Source organism: Crotalus tigris, unplaced genomic scaffold (assembly GCF_016545835.1).
Source record: "Crotalus tigris isolate CLP2741 ecotype Arizona unplaced genomic scaffold, ASM1654583v1 scf7180000017685.4511686, whole genome shotgun sequence".
NCBI lineage: Eukaryota > Metazoa > Chordata > Lepidosauria > Squamata > Viperidae > Crotalus > Crotalus tigris.
Window position 1 is genome coordinate 2,135,541 of NW_024096565.1, and position 24,436 is coordinate 2,159,976.

Consider the following 24,436-nt stretch of genomic DNA (forward strand, 5'->3'; position numbering starts at 1 on the left):
TCACCTGTGGTACATTGGCACCTGGCAGGTGGTACGCGACCATCCTAGAAAAGTGGTAGCGGGGGAGGGGAATGAGCTGAACCAGTGGTAGCACCGCACAAGCCTGAGCAAGAGATGGCTGGAGCTGCAGGGCTGTCAGGGCTCAGCGGAAGCACCAGGATCAGTGCCGCTTTCCAGCTGATCGGCGCTTCTTTGGGGCTGTCAGTAAGCGAACTGTTGTAAGTCGAGGACTACTTGTACTTTATCACTTTTTTCCTTTTTTTTGTCATCAAGTTTTTGACACCTTGCTAGGCGACTGGTGGTACTCGGATATTGCCATATCCTAAAAGTGGTACAATGGGTGAAAAGGTTGAAAAGCCCTGCCCTAGATGTTGAGTCTGCTTCACTTCACTTCCATTCAAATTGTAGCTCTGTGGAAGAGAATATTGGGGGTCAATCTATTCTCCAAAGCACCTGAAGGCAACACAAGAGGCAATGGATGGGAACTAATCAAGGATAGAACCAGCTTAGAACTAAGGAGAAACAGTGGAACAACTTGCCTCCAGAAATTGTAGGTGCTCCAATACTGGAGATGTTTAAGAACAGATTGGGCAACCGTTTGTCTGATATGTTATAGGGTTCCCTGCTTCAGCAGGGAGTTGGTCTAGACTTCTAGACTCAAGAAGACCTCCAAGGTCTCTTCCAACACTGTTATTCTGTTATAGCTTGCAAGAAAATCCATTTTCTGTCTGCACTTTTACACATTTTATTCAGTTTTCTGTACAGAGATAGTCCCTGTCTAAAATTTAGTCAATATAGCAGTGTCATCTACAATGAAATATCAAGAGGCTAAAATTGTAGGTACAAGGATCCAAGCTCTGCCTTTTCATATATTTATCTGCTATTAGTGCATGTACAAAGGTGTAGGGCTTTGGTCTAACCCTCTACTTTTTTAGTCTCTTCAGTCACTCCATTGAGGATAGTTCTGCAAAGTATGGTCTTCTACTTGCATTTTAGTTATATTATGCTCATTGGAAAAGGTCAAGTCAGGTTGTTAGCATCCTGATGCAATCATTTAAAGATACAGATATGGGAAACTAGGTGCGTCTTCATTTGATCTGCAGCCAAACATCAACTCTTATGATTTGAAAGTACTTACCATGTGGTATAAATAATATATATTCAAATAATTTAGAATAAGTCTGAATATTAAATAATATAATTTAAGGCATATATTATAGCACATAATGTTATAGGAACATAATACACAAGCTGCATATATGTTACAGAATCATATAATACACAGACTGCATACTTTAATATAAATATGGATATATATTTTTCTTTTGTCATTTGAGCTTATGTGAACAATAATGTAAAAAAATTACCTTGATATGGAGAAATATTTTAAAATTAAAGTGAAAAATAAAATAAAATAGTGATTGCATTCATATGTTACGATAATCTGAATATTTTTGTAACCTGAACAAGATTTAAACTTTTATGATTCCTACCAATCTTCTCTGGACTCAAGTAATAGTTTCAAAACTTGCAATTCTATTTTTATCAATTCAATTTGTAGTTTAAGATGAAGCTGGTAAACATTTATTTCATGTTGCACTAAATCATAGATAAAATATAAGGAATCCCTATACTACACAAAATAAAACTAATCATGGTTTCAAGACTATACCCAGTAATCTAATTGTATTACAAGCGTATAGCCAGTTAAATTTGTTTATAATAAAATTGGCGTGATGTTATGGCAGAGAAAAATGAAGATATTTAGTCTCTTATTAGAAACTGACTTATGTGCTTCCCAAATAACTACAATTACATACAAGAATGTAACAGTAGAAGATAGGTTTTTTAAAAGGACAGAGGCTATTGTTTATTGGAAAACAACAGTAGAAAATTACAGAAAGTTAAAAAAGTTAAAAAATTGCTCAGAACTTTAAAATGAACAATACCTTAAATCAGTGGTCTTCAATCTTCAGGCCGTGGCCCACTGGGCTGTGGAAGTGGAGCTGCGTGCATGCGCACGTGCTTGCCCATTGCTCACCTGCAACCATGCCCTCCACCCCCTCCACTGGTCTGCAAAATCAAAAAGGTTGGAGAACTCTGATATAGGATAGCCTGCAGGGGGTTGAACTAGATCTCCGAAGTCCCTTCCAACCCTATTATTCTACGTTCTATGTCAGGGTTCCCAACCCTAGGCCCACAGCCCACTACTGGGCCTTGAGCCATTTGGAACTGAGCCATAGAAATGGTAGGTATGTGTGCATCCCCACTTGTATGGTGGGTGAGTGTGTGTGTGCACGCTTACCCACCATTTGTGTGGAACCATCCCCTCTTCCCATCTCCCCCTCCCGGTCCACAAAACCGGAAAGGTTGGGGGCCCACTACTGGCCTTGAGCTATTTGGAATTGGGCCACAAAAGTGATATGCGAGCACATGCACATATGTTCACCCATCGCTCACATGGAACCATCCCCTCTTCCCCTCTCCCTCCTGCCAGTCCACAAAGCCAGAAAGGTTGGGGAACTCTGGCATAGGACAGAGATCCCCAACCCCCAGGCTGCAGCCTACTAATGGCCTTGAGCTGTTTGGAACAGGTCCGTGGAAGTGGTGGGCGAGTGCACCACTCGCCCACCACTCGCACAAAATAATTCCCTCTGCTCCCCCCATCAGTTCGCAAAGTTGGGGATATTGGGGAACTCTGCCTTAAAGGATAAAAAGTTAAAAACCTCTCCCAAAAGAAGGTCAGTTAGTGAAGGGAATGCATCCAAGTTATTTTCTCGGCAACAATATATTTTTTGACTATCCAGTTGTGGGAGTTCCTTGTATTTTTCCATCTGTAGGAGGATTTCTAGGAATTTAATTTCTACCTCAATGTTATGTGCAGTCTTACAGATCTAGTGAAATGATTTATCCAACTGTACTGTAGACTCAGCTAAAGTAAAGCACCTGGGATCCACCATCATGTCTGAAGTAAAGAACTGTAAAGAGGTAAAACTGAAGGCAAGAAAGAAAGCCAGCTGTAAAGAGTGTATCCAACAACTGAGAATTGCTAGCACTTTAGTGCTGGGAACCAAAGATTTTCTGATAATGGTTAGGTAAAATTAACAATTTAGGGAAGATTTTAAGACCCTTTGTTAAGTAAAGGCTTTATTATGTAGACGAGTGATCTCATTTAATCTACCTGTGTTTTAATATGCATTACATTAATGCAATTACTAAACCCTAATCCTCTACAAATCATTGCCTTCCAGTACTTTATCTGTCAATAAATCATTTTTTGTTTCAAAGTGTGTCTTGGTCTCCAAATAAAACACACCTTAACAGCATTTTCTCCCTTTTACACGCATGTAATAACCAAATCTCCCCTTCCTCAGCATTTTCATGATTAATACTGTTATGTCCCGAGCCTTTGCAAACGGCTCGGGCGTTTGCAGGCAGTCCCGGGCAGGTGCAAAGCTGCCCGGGACCAGACAGGCTGTCGCCAGCGCCGTGCGCATGCGCGGGTGCTGGCGCGGGAAAAGTAACCCATTTACCCGGGAGTTGCCTATATAAGAGGCTGCGAGGCGTTTGGGCGAGGCTGAAGCCATCTTCCTGTAAGCTGAACGCTGAATAAAAGAAACTGAGAACTCCAGCTGCTTCTCGTGTCTGTTTTCCCGCCAAGGACGCAACACTGGCGACGAAGGTGGGATGCCTTGCACTACCTGGAAAGGAAGAAGTGTAAGCTTACCCGAGGAGTCCTGAGCGGCGGAAGAGGAACGGCGTCGACTCGGCAGCTACCCGCCAATCCGGTGCGCATTCGGGGGTAGGCTGGCTGATAGACCCGTCTCCTGAAGATCCGAAGATGGCGAAAATCGGAAGGCTTTCGGAATTCGACGTCTCACATCCAGAGCGGTGGGAGTCCTACGTATCCAGAATGGAGAACTACTTCAAGGCAAACCAAGTGAGGGAAGATAGCTTGAAGGCCGCCACCCTGCTTTGCGTTTGCGGCCAAGACGCCTTCGAAATCGCAGAAAATCTTGTAGCACCTGTTCCAGTAGAGTCTGTAAGCTACGCAGACCTGAAGAAGCTGCTGAAAGAGCACTTCCACCCCAAGGTGTCCGTTATCTCATGGCGCCACACCTTCGAGCAGAGGGATCAACGGTCCGGTGAAACAGCCAAGGAATACATCGCCGCGCTACGGAAGGCCGCCAAGCCCTGCGAGTTCAAGGACCTCGAGGAACGACTGAGGGACCGATTCGTGTGCGGGCTAAGGCATCGAGAGCTACAACAGAGACTTTTTGCCAAGGAAGAATTATCCTTCCAAGACGCCTTAAGGGAAGTCACCGCAGAAGAAGCAGCAGGCGGCGCCATCAAAAACATGCGGCCGATCAGAAACAGTGCAGAGGGTGCGTCCGTGCACCAGGAAGACGTCCGACGAAACTCCGAGGAGGATCCGGACGAGGAAGTCGACCGTCTACACCCCGCGAAGGAAGAGAACCAGAAGGGAAGCTCTTCGGCTCTGCTCAAGTGCATCGGCTGTGGAGGTCGCCACAGGAGAACCGACTGCAAGTTCCGCTCCGCTACCTGCCGGGCATGCGGCAAACAAGGGCATATTGCAGCTGTGTGTCTGAGCCGACGAAAGGCACAACCCCAAGAAGAACGCCTGAAAGGTACCAGATTCCCCAGCCAGAATAGGGTAGGGTTTTGCGCTTCGCGAAGAAGCATCTGTAGAACAGGCACACACAAGCCCATGAAGAAAAAGCTGTCACTCAACGTGAAGCTACAAGGGGTTCCATTATCTATGGAACTAGACACAGGGTCTGCCCTGTCCATCATTTCATTGCATACATTTAGGAAGATTTGTTCCAGTAGTGGGTCTAAGGCCAAGTTAAGGCCTTCTGATATTGTATTAACAGATTTTCAGAACTCAAGAGTGTGTGTTAAGGGGGAGGCCACCCTTAACGTGCAATACAAGAGTTTTGAAGGTCCACTAGACTTATTAGTAGTAGGGGGTGAACGAACGAGTCTCATAGGACTCGATTGGTTTGAGGCCCTGGGGATACACGTCACAGGACTCAACAGCTTACAAACACTCGACCTACAGGAAGTCTGCAAAGAATTTGCAGATGTTTTCAGCCCCCAGCTGGGCACATTCAAAGGACCACCTGTGTCCTTAAAGCTAGACCCCACTGTCACTCCCATTAGGATTAAAGCAAGAAGGGTCCCTTTTGCTTTAAAAAGTAAGATTGACACTGAACTAGACAAACTAATCCAACAGGGAATCCTAGAACCTGTTGATTCCAGCCCGTGGGAGACCCCCATTGTCACGCCTCTAAAGGCAAATGGGGACATTCGCATTTGTGCTGATTACAAATGCACACTCAATAAGGCATTGCAGCAACATGCCTATCCTGTTCCTGTGGTCAGTCACATCCTGGCCTCTCTCAAGGGGGGGCGTGTTTTTGCAAAGCTTGACCTAGCTCAAGCATATCAACAGCTGCCTGTTGATGATGATGCTGCCATAGCTCAGACCATTGTGACCCACAGGGGAGCCTTTAAAGTAAAAAGGCTACAGTTTGGAGTAAATGTCGCTCCTGGGATTTTCCAAAGCGTAATGGAAAACACACTACGAGGTATACCAGGGGTCTGCCCCTACTTTGACGATGTCTTGATTGCAGGAGACTCCACACACATTCTAGCTGAAAGACTTAGGGCTGTCCTGTTAAGATTCAGGGAATCAGGCCTCAAGCTCAGAAAAGACAAATGCAAGATCGGGGTGCCTTCTACTGAATTTCTGGGATTCAAAATTGATGCTGCTGGGATTCATCCTGCTGAATCCAAACTAACTGCTATTTTACAAGCACCCAGGCCAAAGTCTAAGGCCGAACTTCAGGCCTTCCTAGGCCTCCTGAATTTCTACAATTCTTTTCTTCCACATAAAGCTAGTGTAGCTGAGCCTCTTCACAGGCTACTAGACAAACAAGCTGTGTGGCTGTGGTCACAAGCACATGAGGCTTGCTTTAAAGAAGTCAAGGCCTTGCTCACTTCTAACAGTGTTCTTGCACATTTCAACGAGTCTCTTCCTGTGTGCATCGCTTGTGATGCATCCCCCTACGGGGTTGGAGCTGTCCTGAGTCACCTCAGGTCTGATGGAACTCAGGTTCCTATTGCATACTACTCCAGAACACTGTCTTCTGCCGAGCGCAACTACGCTCAGATAGACAGGGAGGCTCTGGCTGTTGTTGCTGGAATTAAAAAATTCCACGATTTTCTATATGGCAGGCATTTCACGGTCTTCACTGACCATAAGCCTCTGCTGGGACTGTTTACCACACGTAAGCAGACTCCCCACATCATTTCCCCTAGAATGCTTAGGTGGTCTATTTTCTTGTCTGCATATGATTTTTCATTACTCCACAAGCCTGGGAAAGAAATGGGCCATGCTGATGGCCTCAGTAGGTTGCCTCTGCCAGTAGTAGAAGCTGACCCCGCGCCAGCTGTCAACATTCTATCAATCCAAGCCTTGCCCGAGCTCCCTCTTAGTGCCAGGGATGTTACCGCTGAAACGGGTACAGATCACACACTTTCACGTGTCCGCTCCTGGGTCCTGTCCGGGTGGCCTGAGCACTGCCCTAGTCCTGAGTTTCAGAGTTTCTGGTCCAAAAGAAACGAACTGTCCCTTTCTCAGGGTTGTCTGCTTTGGGGAAACAGAGTTGTCATTCCCACCTCAATGAGGACTAGGGTCTTAGAATCCCTCCACGAGGGTCATCCTGGCATTGTTCGTATGAAGGCTCTTGCACGAAGCCACTTGTGGTGGCCTGCTTTAGATAAAGATATTGAGGCTAAGGTGCACGCATGCCACCTCTGCCAACGATCTCGCCCAGAGATGCCCCAAGCTCCTGTGCATAGATGGGAGGAAACACAGTCCCCATGGTCTAGGGTGCACATTGACTACGCTGGGCCCTTTCAGGGCCAGTTCTTCTTGGTCCTTGTTGACAGCCATTCAAAATGGCTTGAGGTTGTGCCTGTCTCATCCACCACCACTGCAAAGACTATTCAGGTACTGAGGGGGATTTTTGCTGCACACGGGCTGCCAGATGTCATTGTGTCCGACAACGGCCCTCAATTCACCTCCTCCGAATTCCAAGCTTTCTTACAGGCAAACCTGATTCGTCATGCCACGTCTGCGCCTTTTCACCCGTCCACCAACGGTATGGCGGAACGCATGGTGCGCATCGCAAAGGACGCCTTGAAGAGACTCACCTACGGGGACTGGCATCACAGGTTGGCTGACTTTCTCCTTTCTTATCGCACCACACCGTCCACTTCTACAGGGAGAAGTCCAGCTGAACTTCGTTGGGGGCGCCAACTTACTACTAGACTTGACCGGTTGCATCCGGACAGACTGCCTTCTTCTACCTCACATCCTAGGGCACCTAGACAACTACTTGTGGGTGCCCCGGTTTGGGCTCGCAATTACGGGCCTGGTCATACATGGGTCCCCGCTTCTGTGTCCAGGATCACAGGTCCTCTCTCCTACGAGGTTGCCCTGGACAACGGTCGTGTCCTGCGTCGGCACATCGACCAACTTCGCTCTAGGCGAGACTTTTCTGCTGAGACTCCTGGGTCTTTTCCAGGGGGGGAGGGGGACCCTTTGGAGCAAAGGGAAGGGCAAGAGCTGCTGCCCATCTCCACTGAGGGAGCCACAAACGGCCCATCCCAGGGTTCCGCGAGAGCTCCGAACAAGAATTCCATGAGCTTACCTAACTACCAGGCATCCACGCCTACTCCAGCCAGGGAGTCACCCCGGGGGCATACTCACGTTCCACACACGTCACACAGCACTCCAGTCACGGAGGATACCCGGGGGCATCCCAACAAATCATTCCCCGCAAGAGAGCTGGCACACAATCCCCAAAGTTGGCCTGACCTTACCCCAAATCCTACAGGGGGTCAAACATACACAGAGCTAGTCGAGGAACCAAGTCCCGACTACAACAACCCTAGCACAAATCAGGGAACACCTGAGTTTTGGGAAAGTACAGAAACCCACACGAGCCCGAGCACAGAATGGGGTTCAGGGAATGGACAGCCTCCTGACAGGTCTTGGACTGACCTAGGAGGTTCTACAGAGACGCCCAGCAGCGGCTATCACTTCAAGGGGCCTGAGGGTCTACAGCTAGGTAGGTCAACCAGGTCACAAAGCAACAGAAGCCCTGGCCTGACGAGCCCGGTGGGCAAGCAAGCAGGCCAGGCATCGGGGCACAGTCCTTGGAAGACACCAGGGCACAATAGAGAGAACAGGCTCACGCCTCCCTCCAGTCAGGGGACTTATGCCAGTAACCCACAGCTAAGAAGGTCACAGAGAGCAAAGAAATCTCCTAAGTACCTAGAAGACTACATAACATTGCTGGCAAGGCAAAGGCCAGTAAACAGTGGGAGCACTGGGGAGCAAAATGTCATATAAAATAAATGTTGTATGTTGGTAGTAGTTTTAGCCCGGGGGAAAGGGGTGTTATGTCCCGAGCCTTTGCAAACGGCTCGGGCGTTTGCAGGCAGTCCCGGGCAGGTGCAAAGCTGCCCGGGACCAGACAGGCTGTCGCCAGCGCCGTGCGCATGCGCGGGTGCTGGCGCGGGAAAAGTAACCCATTTACCCGGGAGTTGCCTATATAAGAGGCTGCGAGGCGTTTGGGCGAGGCTGAAGCCATCTTCCTGTAAGCTGAACGCTGAATAAAAGAAACTGAGAACTCCAGCTGCTTCTCGTGTCTGTTTTCCCGCCAAGGACGCAACAAATACTGTACATGTACATTCACATAGGATTTACACTATGACTCTTGGTGGGATATTTCATAGATTTTTCAGTGCCGGTGTGTCATTTTCACATCAAATTTGAAAAAGAGAGATGTAATCATGTTCTCCCTGATCAAGAGAACCAGAAAAACCAATGGTTTCCAGGATACACGCCTTGTCTCATGAGATAATCCAAGACATACTTTTCAATCGTTAGGAGATCTTTTATAGCAATGCTGATTTACCATTTAACCATTAAGCTTCCATTTTCAGACAAACATCAGATCTGAAAAAGAATTGTGTAATAATATGATTCATGTTTTCCCTGGCCAGGAGAGTCACAAAAACTCTCAAATTTGAAAAAGAATCACAAAATAATATTTTTCACTGGCCAGGAGTGCCAGAAAAAACAGTCATTTTAAAGATCCACTCTACCTCTGAAGAGGCAGTACAAGCCTAAGTTGCAATTACTAGGCAGCCCATTATAGAGAATACCGACTTCCCATTTAGTGAATAACCTTCTCATTTCAGACAAACATCAAATTTGAAAAAGAATCACATAATCATGTTGTCCTTGGCAAAGAGAGCCAGGAAAAACACTTTGTTTTGGGATCTGAAGAGAGAATCCAAGGCATAATCTGCAATTTTTAGGAGGCCCATTACAGCGAATGCTAAATTCCCATTTAGCCACTAAGCTTCCCTTTTCAGATAAACATCAAATTTGAAAAAGAGAGACGTAATCATGTTCTCCATTGTCAGGAAGAACTGAAAAACCAATTGTTTCCTGGATCAGTACATTCTCTCAGGATACAGTCCAAGGCATAATTTTCAGTTAGGAGCCCCTTTGAAACAATGCTGAATATCCATTTATCCATTAAACTTCCATTTTCAAATTTGAAAAAATCACAAAATCACATTTTTCCTGGACAGGAGAGTCAGGAAAACCAGTTATTTTCAAGATCCGCTTTACCTCAGAGGAGATGTAGTGCAAGGCCTACATTCAAATTACTAGGAAGCCTATTATAGAGAATACCGATACTATTCAGCCACTAAGCTTCCCTTTTTAGACAAACAAATTTGAAAAAGAGATATTGTAAGGTCACTGGCCCTTGGCAAAACCTGAGAAACCATAAAAATCCAATCATGAAAACTCAAGCAGAGGCTTCTTAAAGGTACAGCACTTTTATTTCGATCGAATTAAGTCCTGGGTGGGAACACAATCTGAACACTGGCAGCAGTTGTATTCAGAAGTGCCACGCCTCAGAAAGTTAGTAGCATTGCTTTATAAACTTCGTTAGCCAATAAAAATCAGACAACAGTTATTACAAATAAGACATCGATCATTCCTGTATACTCCCTTATTCCTTCCTTCAGTACATCCCATTTGTGTACATGTTTCCCATGCTTGCATGAAATTGGTCCCTGACTCAAACGCTGATAACAGAAGCGAAATAGCAATAGTTAGGCAAGGCTACACAATTTGTTTCTGTTTCTAGTTCCAGTTACAGAACCCCTACAGAAAAACCAGGATCATTACCGCCCCTCACACCCTCGCCCGCAGCAACCCCGCCGCCCCTGCCTCTTGCACCCGCAGCCATTATTTCCCTAGCAGGGCCGAAGATCAAGAGAAAGTTACCGTGGCGTCACCGTTCCAGTCTCTCCAGGTATCTTCTGGACTAACTAGGAGATAGTGTAGTTGGGTAGCAGGGAGGGGTGCAAAGTTCCTGCCAATTCGCCTTAGCTGCAGACAACTTACATGTGCAAAGTTTGCCGGCCGGGTATTGGCTTTCGAAAGCCAATAGGGGGAGTAGCACAGATCATGCAAAAGTTGAAAAAAAAACCATCAAAAAAAGGTGCCGGAACGCCGTTTTGAGCATTCTATGAGAAAAAAAAGCCCTGCAGATTAGTCTTCAAATATCGAAAAGGAGGACATATAGGAGGACACTTTTCGAGGGAGGACAGAACTTACAAAAAGAGGACTGTCCTCCCTAAAGGAGGACTGTTGGTCACCTTACTTATGTGGATTTAGTATCCTTTCAAAGTTACAACAGCATTGAAAAAAGTGATTTATTACTGTTTTTCACACTTACAACTGTTGCAGCATCATGGTCATGTGATCAATATTCAGATGCTTGGCAATTGACTCATATTTATGCAGTTGCAGTGGCCTGGGGTCACGTGATCATCATTTGCAATCTTCTGATCACCAATGTCAATGAGGAAGCCAGATTTATTTAACAACCATATTGTTCACTTAACCACATTTAGTTGACTTCCTGTTTTGATTGCAGTATTAGTTTTCATTTTAGAATTAAAGTACTTTTGTCATAAGACATCAATACATCAAACTTCCCTGGTTTTCAAAACTGCATTTTTCTTCTTCTCTGACCACAAGGTGGCTCTACAGCATAAAAAATAACTATGAATTGTGCAATGTTGCATAACAAAGCTAACCTTAATTTTAGAATACTGAATACATGAACATTTCTTTATCAGATAAAATTAGAGTTTTGTTTATATAGCGTTCTCATACAAGATTGTATGATGTATTTTATGTTCTACAATAAATATGTATAATTCTGCATTAAACTTTTCTTTGTTTTTGAAAAAAAAACAGGAAAGCAAAGACCTTTCCATGATAGAAGGATCCAACAAGATGCTTCATCTTCTTCAAAATTATTATTATTAATCTTCTCAAGATTATTATTTGTTTGTATGATAGCTGTGTATTAGATGCCTATATCTTTCTTCTAAAATTGTTGGTGGGAGTACATTGAACCATGCCAAATTAGGACCCTCATAAATTTAGAGACAGTGATTTTATTTAAATATTTGCAGATCCAGAAGTGATGTCAAGGTTTGTTGGAAATGCATCAGTTTGACTAAATACCAATATTCTGGTATACTGCTGTGACTTCCACTGTGTGTATGTTAGATAAATCCGGACCCAACATATTAAGAGTTCAGTAGGAAGAAGCAAATCTAAACTGAGCACTTTCTCTAAGGTTAATATTCCACTTTAACAGGTCAGGACTTATGCTAATTCATTTCCAGGGACCAAACTCTTCTTTAGATGAAAAGTTTCAAAAACGTATAGTTTAAAATGTTAGCGTATTTATCTCTTTCAGTGTGATAATGAATTTGAAAGTCCAATAAGAAAGGACAAAGGCTTTTACCAATGAAGTAGTCTGACACAGGTCCAAGGGGAAAATTGCGTGGGATTGTCCCTGCTTATCGCCCCATTCAGTGGAGAAAAGTCTAGCAGGTCGAGGATTTAAATCATGTATGAAGTCTATAAAGAACACTAGGAACTCGCTAATACTAACTTCGGGTTCTCTAAAGCTGCTTCGTAAAAGTTATTGAAAGACTCTTGTTCTCCTCCGTCCCTTCAACTTCGGAAACGAGTCCGTCCGCCTGGTTATAATCTGTTCCGGCTTTTGCAGCCGCCTCTCTGTTTCAAGGGTTGCTAAGCGACACACAGCGTTTTAAGGGTTGCTAAGCGACACACAGCGGCTGCCCGCGGCCTTCTACGCCGCCTCAACAGCCGGGCGACGACGCCAGGGAGGGAATCGCGCGCGGGAGTCAGCCGCTTCAGGGCTTCGGCCCCGCCCTTTCGTAGCAGCTTCGCACCGTTGACAAGCAAATGTTGAGAGGAGCCAAAATAGAAAAGTGAATAATTCGCTTCAGTATACCTGAAAACAGGAGGGGTCCGTTGAAAATAACTCTCCTGGAAACCACGCGCCTTTGATTGCAACTTGTAAAACGTAAGAGATATTTGGATTTAAAGCTTGAGTCTCTCTATATTTATTGGTAAATTGATTTTTTTTTTTGTTTATATGTTCTGTGATACCAAAGTATGAGTCTGCATGCATGAGACTCGCCGTCCTGTTTTTTGGCCCGGCCATAACACCCATGAACTTGAGGTGCAAATCCTCTATGATTTGCATGGCTTATCCTTGGGATCCAGGATATTACAGATTACCCTGGGTGCCTTTATTGGAGCACAGTCACAGAACTTTTGTTTTGGTGCTGCTGTTGTGCAAAATCAAGAAGAAGAGATCTAAAGAGAGTACAGGTAGTCCTTAACTTAACAACAGTTCATTTAGTGACTGTTCAAACTTACAACAGCATTGAAAAAAGTGACTTATGACTGTTTTCCACACTTAGACTGTTGCAGCATCCCCATGGTAGTGTGATTAAATTTCAGACATTTGGCAACTGACTCACATTTATGATGATCACAGTGTCCTGGGACAGTGTTCTGACAAGTAAAGTCAATGGAGAAATCGGATTCACTTAACAACCGTGTTATTAACTTAAGAACTGCAGTGATTCACCTAATTTTGGCAAGAAATGTTGTAAAATGGGGCAAAACTCACTTAACAAATGTCTCACTTAACAGAAATTTTGAACTCAATTGTGGTCCTAAGTCGAGGACTACCTGCCTCCTCCCCAGTTCATAGAAATGGGGAGGGAAGCACATGCAGACTTGCAAGATTCTGTTACTATAGCTGTCACAATAAACATAGTCCTAGCTTAGATATCATTGTAAGGCTAACTTGTAGGGCTGGCAGATGTACAGCTTTAATATTCCCTTAAAATATGCTGCTTATAAACCGATAAGAGGTTTAAGAGCTTAGAGGATTAGAACAATGAATGGTGTAGTGAGTAGAAAATTCAGCAGTGATTACTTAATATGACAAAGAGATGGCAAGGAGATTAGAACTGTGGGTTAACTATGCAGGATTCCAAATTGTTAAATATATTTATCTTTGTGTACTGTAGAAATAGAGGCTGCAGGAGATTTACAGTTTTTAAAAACAACTTTGCTCCAGACACCTTCATGTAAATAATTACGATACAAGGGGAACCAAAGTCATTTATAGGAAGCTGGCCGCTGGATTAGAAAGTAGTCTAGCTCATCACTTTCTGAACCCTACTTTCTGAGAAACTGTCAGAACACAATCTTCTCTAGCACTGTTTTTTAAAATAAAATATTAATGAAATCTTTCCAGTCTAGTGTAGTCTAAGACTGTACTGCTTTGAAAGTGACTTAAAAGAGAATACTCTTTTATATCCTTATAGTTTTTTATATCCCTGTTTGTGCATTAAGATGTAGGGTATAGTTTTGATTTCATAGCACCTTTGGTTAAATGTGATACATATTGCTAATTTATTTGTGCCATGCTAATACCAAAAATATTCAAATCCCTTACTTTTGTGGCTGGTTCCATGGTGAATGCCAGCTAAATGGCAGACAGTTAATACTTCTGAATTAACTATTGCCCCAGTAGTCAAGGGTTCCTTCCTATTAAGAATGAAAAATCTTACAGTATTCGCTCTGAAGAGCAGTTATAGTTCAAAAGCAAACAAATATATGAATGAATTTGCTCATCTGACAAATTAATTCTGGAGGTTTCAGGTATACCAATATTTATATCTGTATTAGGAGACAATCTGATCAAGCAAAATTATATTATTTCAGTAATGATTATATGCTTAAAATTAAATTATAACTGACGAAATGTAGACACTTAATGATTCTAGGTTTGTGCAGAATGAAGATGGCTGGCCCATTGGGACACATTGAAATAATAATTCAGCAGCTTAACAAATTCCATCCTGAAAATGAGAACGTTGGGCATTTCTTGAATGAATCAGCTAAAGTATTACAGGTATGAGATGTAATTTGAAGCTTTTAGAAAATGCACATTTAAAATATGTATTATTTAAAATACTATATATATATATATTATCTCCACTACCTAGTTCTTTTTATTTCTCATTTGTTCCTAATTATCTAGTTTTAAACTAATTTTCTAACCAATTAAGACTGTCTAAAGTAGTCTTAGGTTTTTTTTTGTTTTTTTTATTATTTCTTCAGTGGTAAGAAAGAAAAAGATGACTTGAATGAATTCTGGACATCTAAATTCCCTAAAACAATTAAAATTTGATAAACCTGTATCTGGACCTAACTCTGTGCTAGTAGATAGAGAAGTTTCATTTATTGTAAATAACCAATTCCTGCCTAGGCATCTAGTCTAGGAATCTAGTCTAGGAATCAGAATCAGAATTAGAAACAGATTTTTTTAAAAAAAGAACCCAAGATATGCTGCTTCTCTTCCATTATAGGAGAACTTCTCTGTACAGGTAATCCTTGACTTAGGACTCCAGTTGAGCCCAAAATTTGTGTTGATAAGTGAGACAGTTGTTAAATGAATTTTGCCCCATTTTATGATCTTTCTTGCCACAGTTATTAAGTGAATCACTGCAGTTGTTGTTAATAGTGTGGTTGTTAAATAAATCTGACTTCAGCATTAACTTTGCTTATCAGAAGGTCACAAAAGGTGATCACATGACTCTGGGACATCACAACCGTCATAAATATGAGTCAGTTGCCAAGCTGCTGAATTTTTATCACGTAACCATAGGGATGCTGCAATGGTCGTAAGTGTGAAAAACAGTCATAAGTCACTTTTTCCAGTGCCCTTGTAACTTTGAATGGTCACTAAATGAACTGCCAGAGAGAAGTTCCCTGAGGATGGGCTCCAGCACGACTCGGAAAGCTCAGAAGACAAAACCTCTGATCCCGGAGACTGACCCAGATTGAATCCTACAACGTTATCCTGGGACACGCATATTTGCCTTCATTAGACTAAATGAACTGTTGTAGGTTGAGGACTACCTGTATGTCATCTAATTCCTCCTTTATAGGACCTTTTCAGACATTGGTGAATCAATCCTTTTAATGTCTGATAAGAGATCCTTAATACTTCTGTAAATACTGTAAGTAACATTAATGACAAATTGTTATGTATTTCATTGGCTATTGAATTATACTCCATGGATAGAAAATTCCCGGGAATCACTCTTGTGAGTCAGGCTTCTTAATATAATGCTATTTCTTACAAGCAACTCAAGTTATATTTGTCATTCTGAATAATGGCATATTCTGAAATGGGATTCGTATTAAAAAAAAGTAATTATGGGTAGTTCTCCTATAATGATCATTCTTCAGCAAAGTTGCTGCAGCACTGAATAAATGAATGGTAGTTACACCCAGTTCTTGAAATTATAGCTGTTGCAGTTACGTGATTCAAATACGGGTGCTTGGCAGCCCATCTGCACTTACAACCACAGGGTGTTTCAACTCTTCCTCCTATCTCCCTGTAGCTCTACCTGCACTCTGCTGTCCTAGACTCCACTTAGCCCTTCTGTCCTGTACTGCGCTTACTCTGCTGGCCCCAGCTGACTTTACTATTTATTCTACCCACTACTGACTACCTTTATTTCCTTGACTTTGCTGTGGCATATTCTGGTCTCCCAAGTGGATTTGGTAGATATGGATTAATTCCTAAGTCTTAGGGACATTTGTAGGATTTAAAGTTTCATTCCTTTTCATTTCCACTTATGCTAATCATCCCTTCAGATTTAGTAGTTAACTTCCCTTTTTTTCGCAATAAATTTTATTCAGAAAGTTAAATTACATAATAATTTATGTAAAATAAAAATTGTTACAAAAAAATTAGAGATAACATTAAAAGAAAAAAATGTGTATTAGAAAAGACAAAGAACAAAAACACATACTGTATACATTGTCCCTGCCATTGAATATTGATTAATATATTGCCACAATGATAGCTTCCCCCCCCTTACAAAGCAGGCCCAGAATTTATAAACTTTATCTATTTGCAATCAGTTTGATGTGTGATTTATCAAATATGTATGTATGTTTGTGTGTTTGTATGTGTGTAGTTAACAGTAAACCAGCAGCAAAATTAAACTTCAGTTTATTTTTTTTAAACATTTAGTTTTTCCCCTAGAACAGTGGTTCTCAACCTTTTTAATGCCGCGACCCCCAACTGGTCGTAAGTCGAGGACTACTCAACTGGTGCAGCACCGTTTGCAGAATGGGACTTTTGGTGGGCTCAGCAGGGCAGAGACAGCCTGAACAATTCCTATTGGCTTTTGAAAGCCAATAGAATTAGACTCTATTCAAGAAAGTCTATTCTATTGGCTTTCAAAAGCCAATAGAATAAAAGGAAGTAGCACAGCTAAGGAAAAGGGGAAAAAAATGGCGGACTGTGTTGTTTGGAGACCCCCGTGAAATGGTCGTTCGACCCCAAATGGGGTCCCGACCCACAGGTTGAGAACCACTGTCCTAGAAGACGCCTGGCAACAGACAACATTTAGAACACAATTTTTTGTTCTAGAAAGTTCACTTGGAATGATTGAATTGATAGTTTCCAGGAGAAAACAAGAATGTTCTGAATCAGGATATGGAGTTTTACACATAATTATTCAGTGTGATGCATTCTTTTCTGCATATTACATTCTTATACAGATTTTATTAAATATTATCTGGGGAATCTGCTATTGCATACTGAGACATATTTAAAATCCAATTATTACATGAATTTTGAGTCAGTGATTAATTCTTCAATCCAGTTAGATCTGATTTTTCCTGGACCAGCTATCACACAATTCTTTTACTTTACATGTTGCTTGGATTAATTCATGGTGGATAATTACGCTTTGTACTTTTTGTACTACTTAAAATGTATACTAATACGTTTTGGTTATACCTTTTGGACAATAGTAGCTAATATTACTACCATTATTTTACATTATATGATGACATTTATTTACATATATTAAGTTTTTGTTTTTATATTTAAATTAATTCTGTTTCTTTAGATTTTCAAAGTAACAGATGAAATCCCTGTACCTGTAATGGATATCCTGTGTGGCTGTTTAGAATATAAAACTATATTGGATGTGGTAGTCAATGCATTTTATATCCAAGATGGTAAACATTGCCTATTATCTGAGCGTAACATGTATATTGGTAAGTATTCCTTTATAGAGAGAGAATATAATAATGCTAAGAAAATTTGTCCAAACTAAAATAAGCAGTGTCCTGAAGATACCAATTTGTTTTTAATTTCCCTTGGTACTTGCTGTAAAATTAATTAGACTAATAGCCTTCCAACCTACGATTCTATGTTCTAGTAACTGTGGATGTTATTCTATGACCCTACTCACCATTTTCTATCAGTTGTTGGCACATTTATCTTCAAAGCTGGTAGATGTTTCAGCACAGGGCTGCCCAGTGAGTTTTGTCATCAGTTGCAGCTTCTAGTTTTCTTGGCTGGATTTCACACTGGGCTTTCACAATTTTTTTGTAATGCTTATGTGGTCAACCTCAAGGTCTCTTTCCAGATTTCAGCACATTACAGAATAACTGACAAGGCAAATGGCAGTCATGCATTCTGATGATGTGGCTCATCCATTTTATCTGGGACTGCTGGTGGACTCTACATGATCAAAGACCTCCAGATTAGAGACACTGTCTTGCCAATGAATTCCAAGGATGGAGCAGAGAGTGTTCATGCGAAATTTCTCCAGTTGTCTGATGTGCCTTAAGGGCAGAGTGCAGGACTTACATCCATATAAGAGGGGAAGGACAATGACAGCTCTGTAGACTTAGTTTTGTGGAGATATGGATGTTGTATTGATTGGGCACTGTAGTACGCAGCTGCCCCAGAATCTGGTTGATCTTGCTGATCCTGGAATCAATTTCTTTGTCCAAAGGCCCATTACTCTAGATGATGCTTCCCAAGTATTTGAAGCTGTTTATGTTTGTCATCTGGGTGTTATCAATAGTAATTTTGTTTTGTTCTACAGACTTGGTATTTGGCCAAATAAAGTACTTCAGTTTTGTCCAGGCTGCAGAACACAGCAGCTTCTGAGAATTTGTTCAGCATCAACTATAGTTTGCTGTCTTTGTGCACCAGGAGTGCACAGTACTGTAATCAACAAAAAGGGTTTCTTAAATGACTGCATGGGGGCACTTTGTCTGTGCATTCAAGCCGTGAAGCTCAAGGAGAGAGCTGTCCAATCAGTAAATGATGTACACTCACTCCCTCAGACCTTCAACAGCATGACAACATGTAAGCAAAGAACAGATTGAATAGGATTACAGTTAACATCTCAAGATGATACAAAAAACATTCCTTTTTCAAGTGTCAAATGCCTTTGTCAAGTCAATGAAGACAGAATAAAAAAAATGTTTTGTTTGATGCATGTCTCTTAGATTTGCCTCCTGGCAAATACCTTATCTGTTGTTTTGGTGAAAGCCACATTGCCCTTTGGGAGGTTTCTTTTCCAGACTGACAAGTCTCAGTCTTGTGAGTGACAGGTCTGTTCAGGAGAATGTGGGTGAAGATGGACAACAGTGAGATACCTCTGCAGTTTCCACAGTATGATTTGCTTCCCTTATTTTTATAATGAGCCACAAACGGCATCATGAAAATCATCAGGTATCTCCTCTATGGGCCAAATGTCTTCTGAGATGCCTTTTGCCAACAAAAATATATTGTAGAAATACTGGTGTTTAGAAGATACATTAACAGAACAGAATAACAAAATAACAGAGATGGAAGGGACTTTGGAGATCTTCTAGTCCAACCCCATGCCCAGTCAGGAAACCATATACCATTTTAGACAAATAGTTGTCCAATCTCTTCTTAATTAACTTCTGAATTAACCAGATACCACTGGTTAATTGTTCTAACTGTCAGGAAATTTCTCCTTAGTTCTGCGTTGGCTCTCTATGATCGGTCTGTCTACCTACCTACCTACCTACCAACCAGTAACAGTTGTTATATATATATGTGTGTCAAGTACAATGTGCAATAATGAAAAAAAAATAAGATGTGCAACATATCATAACAACATAAACCATCAGTCTTTTGTATTTGTGCCCCAACACTGGCTATATGAATATTAAGTCATGCACTCTGTGTTATGACATTGTGATGAATTTTATCATTTGCCTCCATTTCCACTTTTGAATACCTGTATTTGGAGAATTGTAAGAAATATTAGTAAGAAATTTTAAGTAGAAATCTTTAATAAGCATAATTATTCACTTTGTCTTGAATATTAATGTATGTGTCTTTTCTAGTTATTTGTTATTTGGCTACTTTTCGACTAGAGGAACTAGGACTTCAGCAGTTCAGGAAAATCATCAAATCAATAGATGCTGCTAAGATATGTAAGGTAATTAAAATATTTGCATTTCATCGGAATTAAATAAAAATAACCCAATATTCTTGGATTTTAAGTTGTATGGAATTTTTTTGAATATTTTAAATAGTGAATGACTGTTCAAAGCTACTACTTTTAGTACTTATCTTGTATTTGCAGTGGACGAGTCTTCGAGTCTTCTGAGAATTTGTTCAGCGTTCCTCATATACTACAAGTTATAAATATACAGTATTCAAAATTTTAAAAAGGCAAGTTACAAAATTAATATATTTAGGACAACACAAGGTTGGCATCCAGTGCTAAATGATGAGGCATGGCTTATAGACTGTGTAAGAGTCTAAGGCAAAGCCAAATCAAATATATTCCTTAGCACCATACATAAAACCACTGTAACTACATTGGAAGAAAATCTAGGTATTGACAACAATTGAAGATTATGCTACTTTATAATGAAGGCATTTTTTATCCACTCAATAAAAAAGAAATAGCAACTACTTTATTTTCATTGTTTAGAATCTTTCAAATAGTTGGACTACAACACACCATGAATAGTTGCCGCTATTAGCCTACTAGATCAAACCCAGATGGCAGAAACAAAATTTGTAGAGGAGAATGGAAATAGATTTGAAGAAAGTGTATAGCCGTTGTTACAAAAACATCAGCTTAAATCAGAAGGGTAAGAGGGGATGAGGTAAAAGCTTCGGATTGGCCCACAGCTACTTTAGGGAAGAGAGGGGAGAAAGAGAAACTGTCAGGCTTTCCAGATTATGTTACTGTAGCTTATATCAACGAACAAGACTTCTAATATTTCTAATAGCGTCTATTTCCTGATCTGGTCTTCATCAAAGGGCAGATAAAATGGAATGTTCCAACTCAGGCTACCATGGGCCCTCAAAATTTTCATTTAAATCTTGGAGGGTCCTTTAATAAAATCTAAAATTCTGAGCTGAAAGAATTACCCTCTCTTATTCTAATTGAAGAAATTGCTTCAAATAGCAGAAACTCATTAAAATCAACTGCATAAAATTCTTTTCCCTTTATTGTTCTAACAAGTTTCAGATTTTTCTCAAGAGAAATTGCTGATTATTCGTTTTTATTGTATTAAAGGCATATTGACTTCTCACATTGAGCCAGATAGAAAGCTGCAAACTGCTTTTTTTAATACTACTTAGGGGGGGGGGGGGTGATAGTTATTTCTTTTGCCAGTTTTTTATTTTTCATCCTGTCACTGCAATTTTTTATAGGAAGATGGGTTAAAGTCTGCACTGAATTCATATGCATTTTTCTGTATATTTTCCTAACAGACATTTCTGTTTGCAATTTTACTTAATGTATCTAATAATCTTTGACTTACGTATTTTTGTACTTCCCATTGCAACATACTGTACCAAGAAATGTATGTTCATGTTCATGTACTTTGATTTTATGTGAAATCAATACTAAAATGCAAGCCAATACAGTTAGTCTCTGGGTTATGACCTTAATTGGGACTGGAATTTATGTTGTTAAGTGAAGCACTTGTTAAGCAAAACATCACGTTACTTTGCTGAGTAGCAACAGCAGTCCTCTCAGTCTTGGTTGGACTGTGTGTTAGGAAAGTATCTCACATTTTCCTGTTCTGAAATCTGATTTGCCTTCCTGCCTGTTCCCTCCTCCCCTTTTGGCTGTTCGGCACTCTGCCATATATCTCTGTTGGCTCCTGCTGACACCACTAGTGGATTTTTTCTGTCTTGTACAGAGTACCAAAAACTCCACATTGTTGAAACTGTTCTGACAAATACTCATGGCAGTCTTCCATATCACAATAGCAACACATCATTTTCTCATTGCAATTTCCCACCATTGCTATTGCTATCTATTAGAAAACTACAACACTGGAGGCATTATATTTCATTCAGTCCTTGTATTTTATTATTATTGTGATGATAAGTACATCCATGGTGTTTCGTAGATCTTTGTACCAGACTGTACACTACACAGTATGCACAATTATTACGCAAGTTGTATTTTGGAGGATTAATTTTCTTTCTACAGTGCTCTCGATCAATCCAAAATGTTAATAAACCTCAAACCTGAATATTTAAGAAAGTAAAAGTGAGGTTTTAGCTTAGGAGAATATCTATGTGTGCACAATTATTGGGCAACTATTAGTGTGCAGAATTATTATGCAACTAAATGAAAACTTGTCCATCTCACTTATTTACTTGCATCTGTTAAAGTGAGAATAATAAAGAAACAACTTAAAATATACAAAAAAACATTTCTGATATTAAAAAAAATCAGTGACCAATATAGCCACCTTTCTTTTCAATAACAGTCTGTCAGTTTCATGATCTTTTGACGTATCAATGTTTTGTGCAGCAGCAACCACAGCCTTCCAGACACTGTTCAAAGAGATGTATTGTTTTCATTCACTGTAAATCTCCCATTTAAGAAAGGCCCACAAGTTCTCAATAGGGTTTTGGTCAGATGAGGAAGGGGGCCATGTCATTATTATTTCATCTTTAAGGCCTTTACTAAACTTGCAATTTTGACTTACTTGTCTTGTTCATTGGTGGTTGGGTTTCAGCCTACCTTATCTTGGCCATGTTTCTGAGCACTGAACACCTTGTACTTCTAGGCACTTCAGGTAGGTTGCAGTTCTGGAATATGACAGCACTGGTGGATAATTGGTTCCTGGTAGCTTCATGCTGGATTCTTCTCAAATCTTGCGTCTTTTTTTCTCAACACGTTTCTTGCGACCCTGTTAACTATTTGCAACAAAACATTTGATGGTTCTGTAATCACGCCTCAATATCTTAGCAGTTTCAACCGTGTTACATCCCTCTGAAATTTTCACAATGTTCGGCTTTTCAGAGTCAGTTAAAACTCTTTTTTGGCCCATTTTGCCTGAGGAAAAGAAGCTGCCTAATAATTATGCATACCTTGATATAGGGTGTTGATCTCCTTAAGCCATACCCTCCTTCGTTACACAAATGCACATCAGCTAACATGCTTATATCCACTAATCGTTGAAGTTTATAAAGCTTGAAGGTGGAAAATATGTATGAAAAGGATGATATGGTCAAAATACTCACTTGCCTATTAATTGTGCACACAATGTATTTTGGAGGTTCTGAAACTCAAGAGCATGGGTGTCAAACTCGCCGCGTCATGTGATATGTTGTGACTTTTTTTTGCATTGCCAGAGCTGGATGGGCGCGGCCTCCATATGATGCAACTGGCCTGCGGGCCAGCAGTTTGACACCCTTGCTCTAGAGCAGGGCTTTTCAACCAGTAGTATGGGTGCCACCTGTGGTACATTGGCACCTGGCAGGTGGTACGCAACCATCCTAGAAAAGTGGTAGCGGGGGAGGGGAATGAGAGCACAGCCGGGCGGGCAGTCAGGTGTCTTGCTTGGCTGTACCTTGAGGGGCACTTTTTTCAGTGCCATTGTAACTTTGAACAGTCACTAAGCGAACTGTTGTAAGTCGAGGACTACCTGTACTTTATCACTTTTTTCCTTTTTTGGGAGGGGTCATCAAGTTTTTGACACCTTGCTAGGTGACTGGTGGTACTCAGATATTGCCATATCCTAAAAGTGGTACAATGGGTGAAAAGGTTGAAAAGCCCTGCTCTAGAGCTTATTTACAGAATACAAATATGGAGGAAAGTGGAATTTCCAAAATAGCCATTTTCTCAATTCTGATGGAAAATACCTATGATCGTATCTGGTGCTCTAGGCAATATTTCAATAGAAATTATGAATGAGTTATTGTTGAAAATAGAAACTGTGATCTGATTTCAAGGCAAATAATTTTTTGATTAAGCTTCTTTCATTGATGCATAGAGTCTTTTCAGTTCCTTAGGTTCTTTTTCAATGTGATGAATTTGCAAACATGGATAAAAGATGAATGGAGTCAGATTTATGATTCGGTTTATGTAAATGAAAACTGGATTGAACCACTGCAAAGGTAAGAGTAATTGTAGACATGCTTTCTCAAGTAACTCCCAATGCATTGTCAGGACATATTTCTCAAAAATGTGCATGATTTGCTGTTTGAATGGAACTGCATCTTAAGTAATACTGTTCATTTGAATCTCTACTTAACTGAGATTGGAACTGTTGTCCCTTTTGTGTAAATTCTGTGGTGCATGTAACAACAAAATCATGTAGTTTTAGTTATATTAACCAATTACGAGCTCATTGTAAAACCTTTTTCAAGATTTTTATGATTCTGTTTCAGTCTGATAGAAAAGAAGTAGTAAGTATTAGAGATAGTATCAAGATCACATGAAGTATTAGTATCACTTTATACTGCACTGATAAGACCACACTTGGAATACAGTATTCAATTTTATTCATTCTGATACAAAAATTATGTTGAGATTTTATAAGGAGTACAGAGAAGCGCAACAAAGACAATTAGGAGTCTGGAGGCTAAAACATGATGAACAGTTGCAGGAACTGGGAATGTAGTCTAACAATCAGAAGGCTTGGAATGATGGCCAAATGGTCTCTAAATTCTGCCACGGCACACTCTTCTCCAATAAGCAACCAAATCAGAAGATCATTTATACAATTTATTATTTTGATAAGGGTCTCTCTATGAAAAAAGCCTCGGAATCCTTGAAA

General features: G+C 40.8%; 1 protein-coding gene across 5 annotated transcripts in view; it reads left to right on the forward strand.

The window, feature by feature from the left end:
* Positions 1-12,229: 12,229 nt before the first annotated feature.
* CFAP99 (cilia and flagella associated protein 99) overlaps positions 12,230-24,436 on the forward strand; it is a 40,172-nt gene continuing 27,965 nt past the window's right edge. Inside the window, exons 1-5 of one of the 5 annotated variants that reach the window (XM_039337704.1) lie at positions 12,230-12,533; positions 14,317-14,444; positions 17,467-17,617; positions 19,739-19,833; positions 23,662-23,774. In XM_039337704.1, the coding sequence (XP_039193638.1) occupies positions 14,328-14,444; positions 17,467-17,617; positions 19,739-19,833; positions 23,662-23,774 (476 nt within the window). In that variant the 5' untranslated portion in view covers positions 12,230-12,533; positions 14,317-14,327. The remainder of the gene's footprint in view (positions 12,534-14,316; positions 14,445-17,466; positions 17,618-19,738; positions 19,834-23,661; positions 23,775-24,436) is intronic. The other 4 variants (XM_039337703.1, XM_039337701.1, XM_039337700.1 and 1 more) reach the window with 4 other exon arrangements.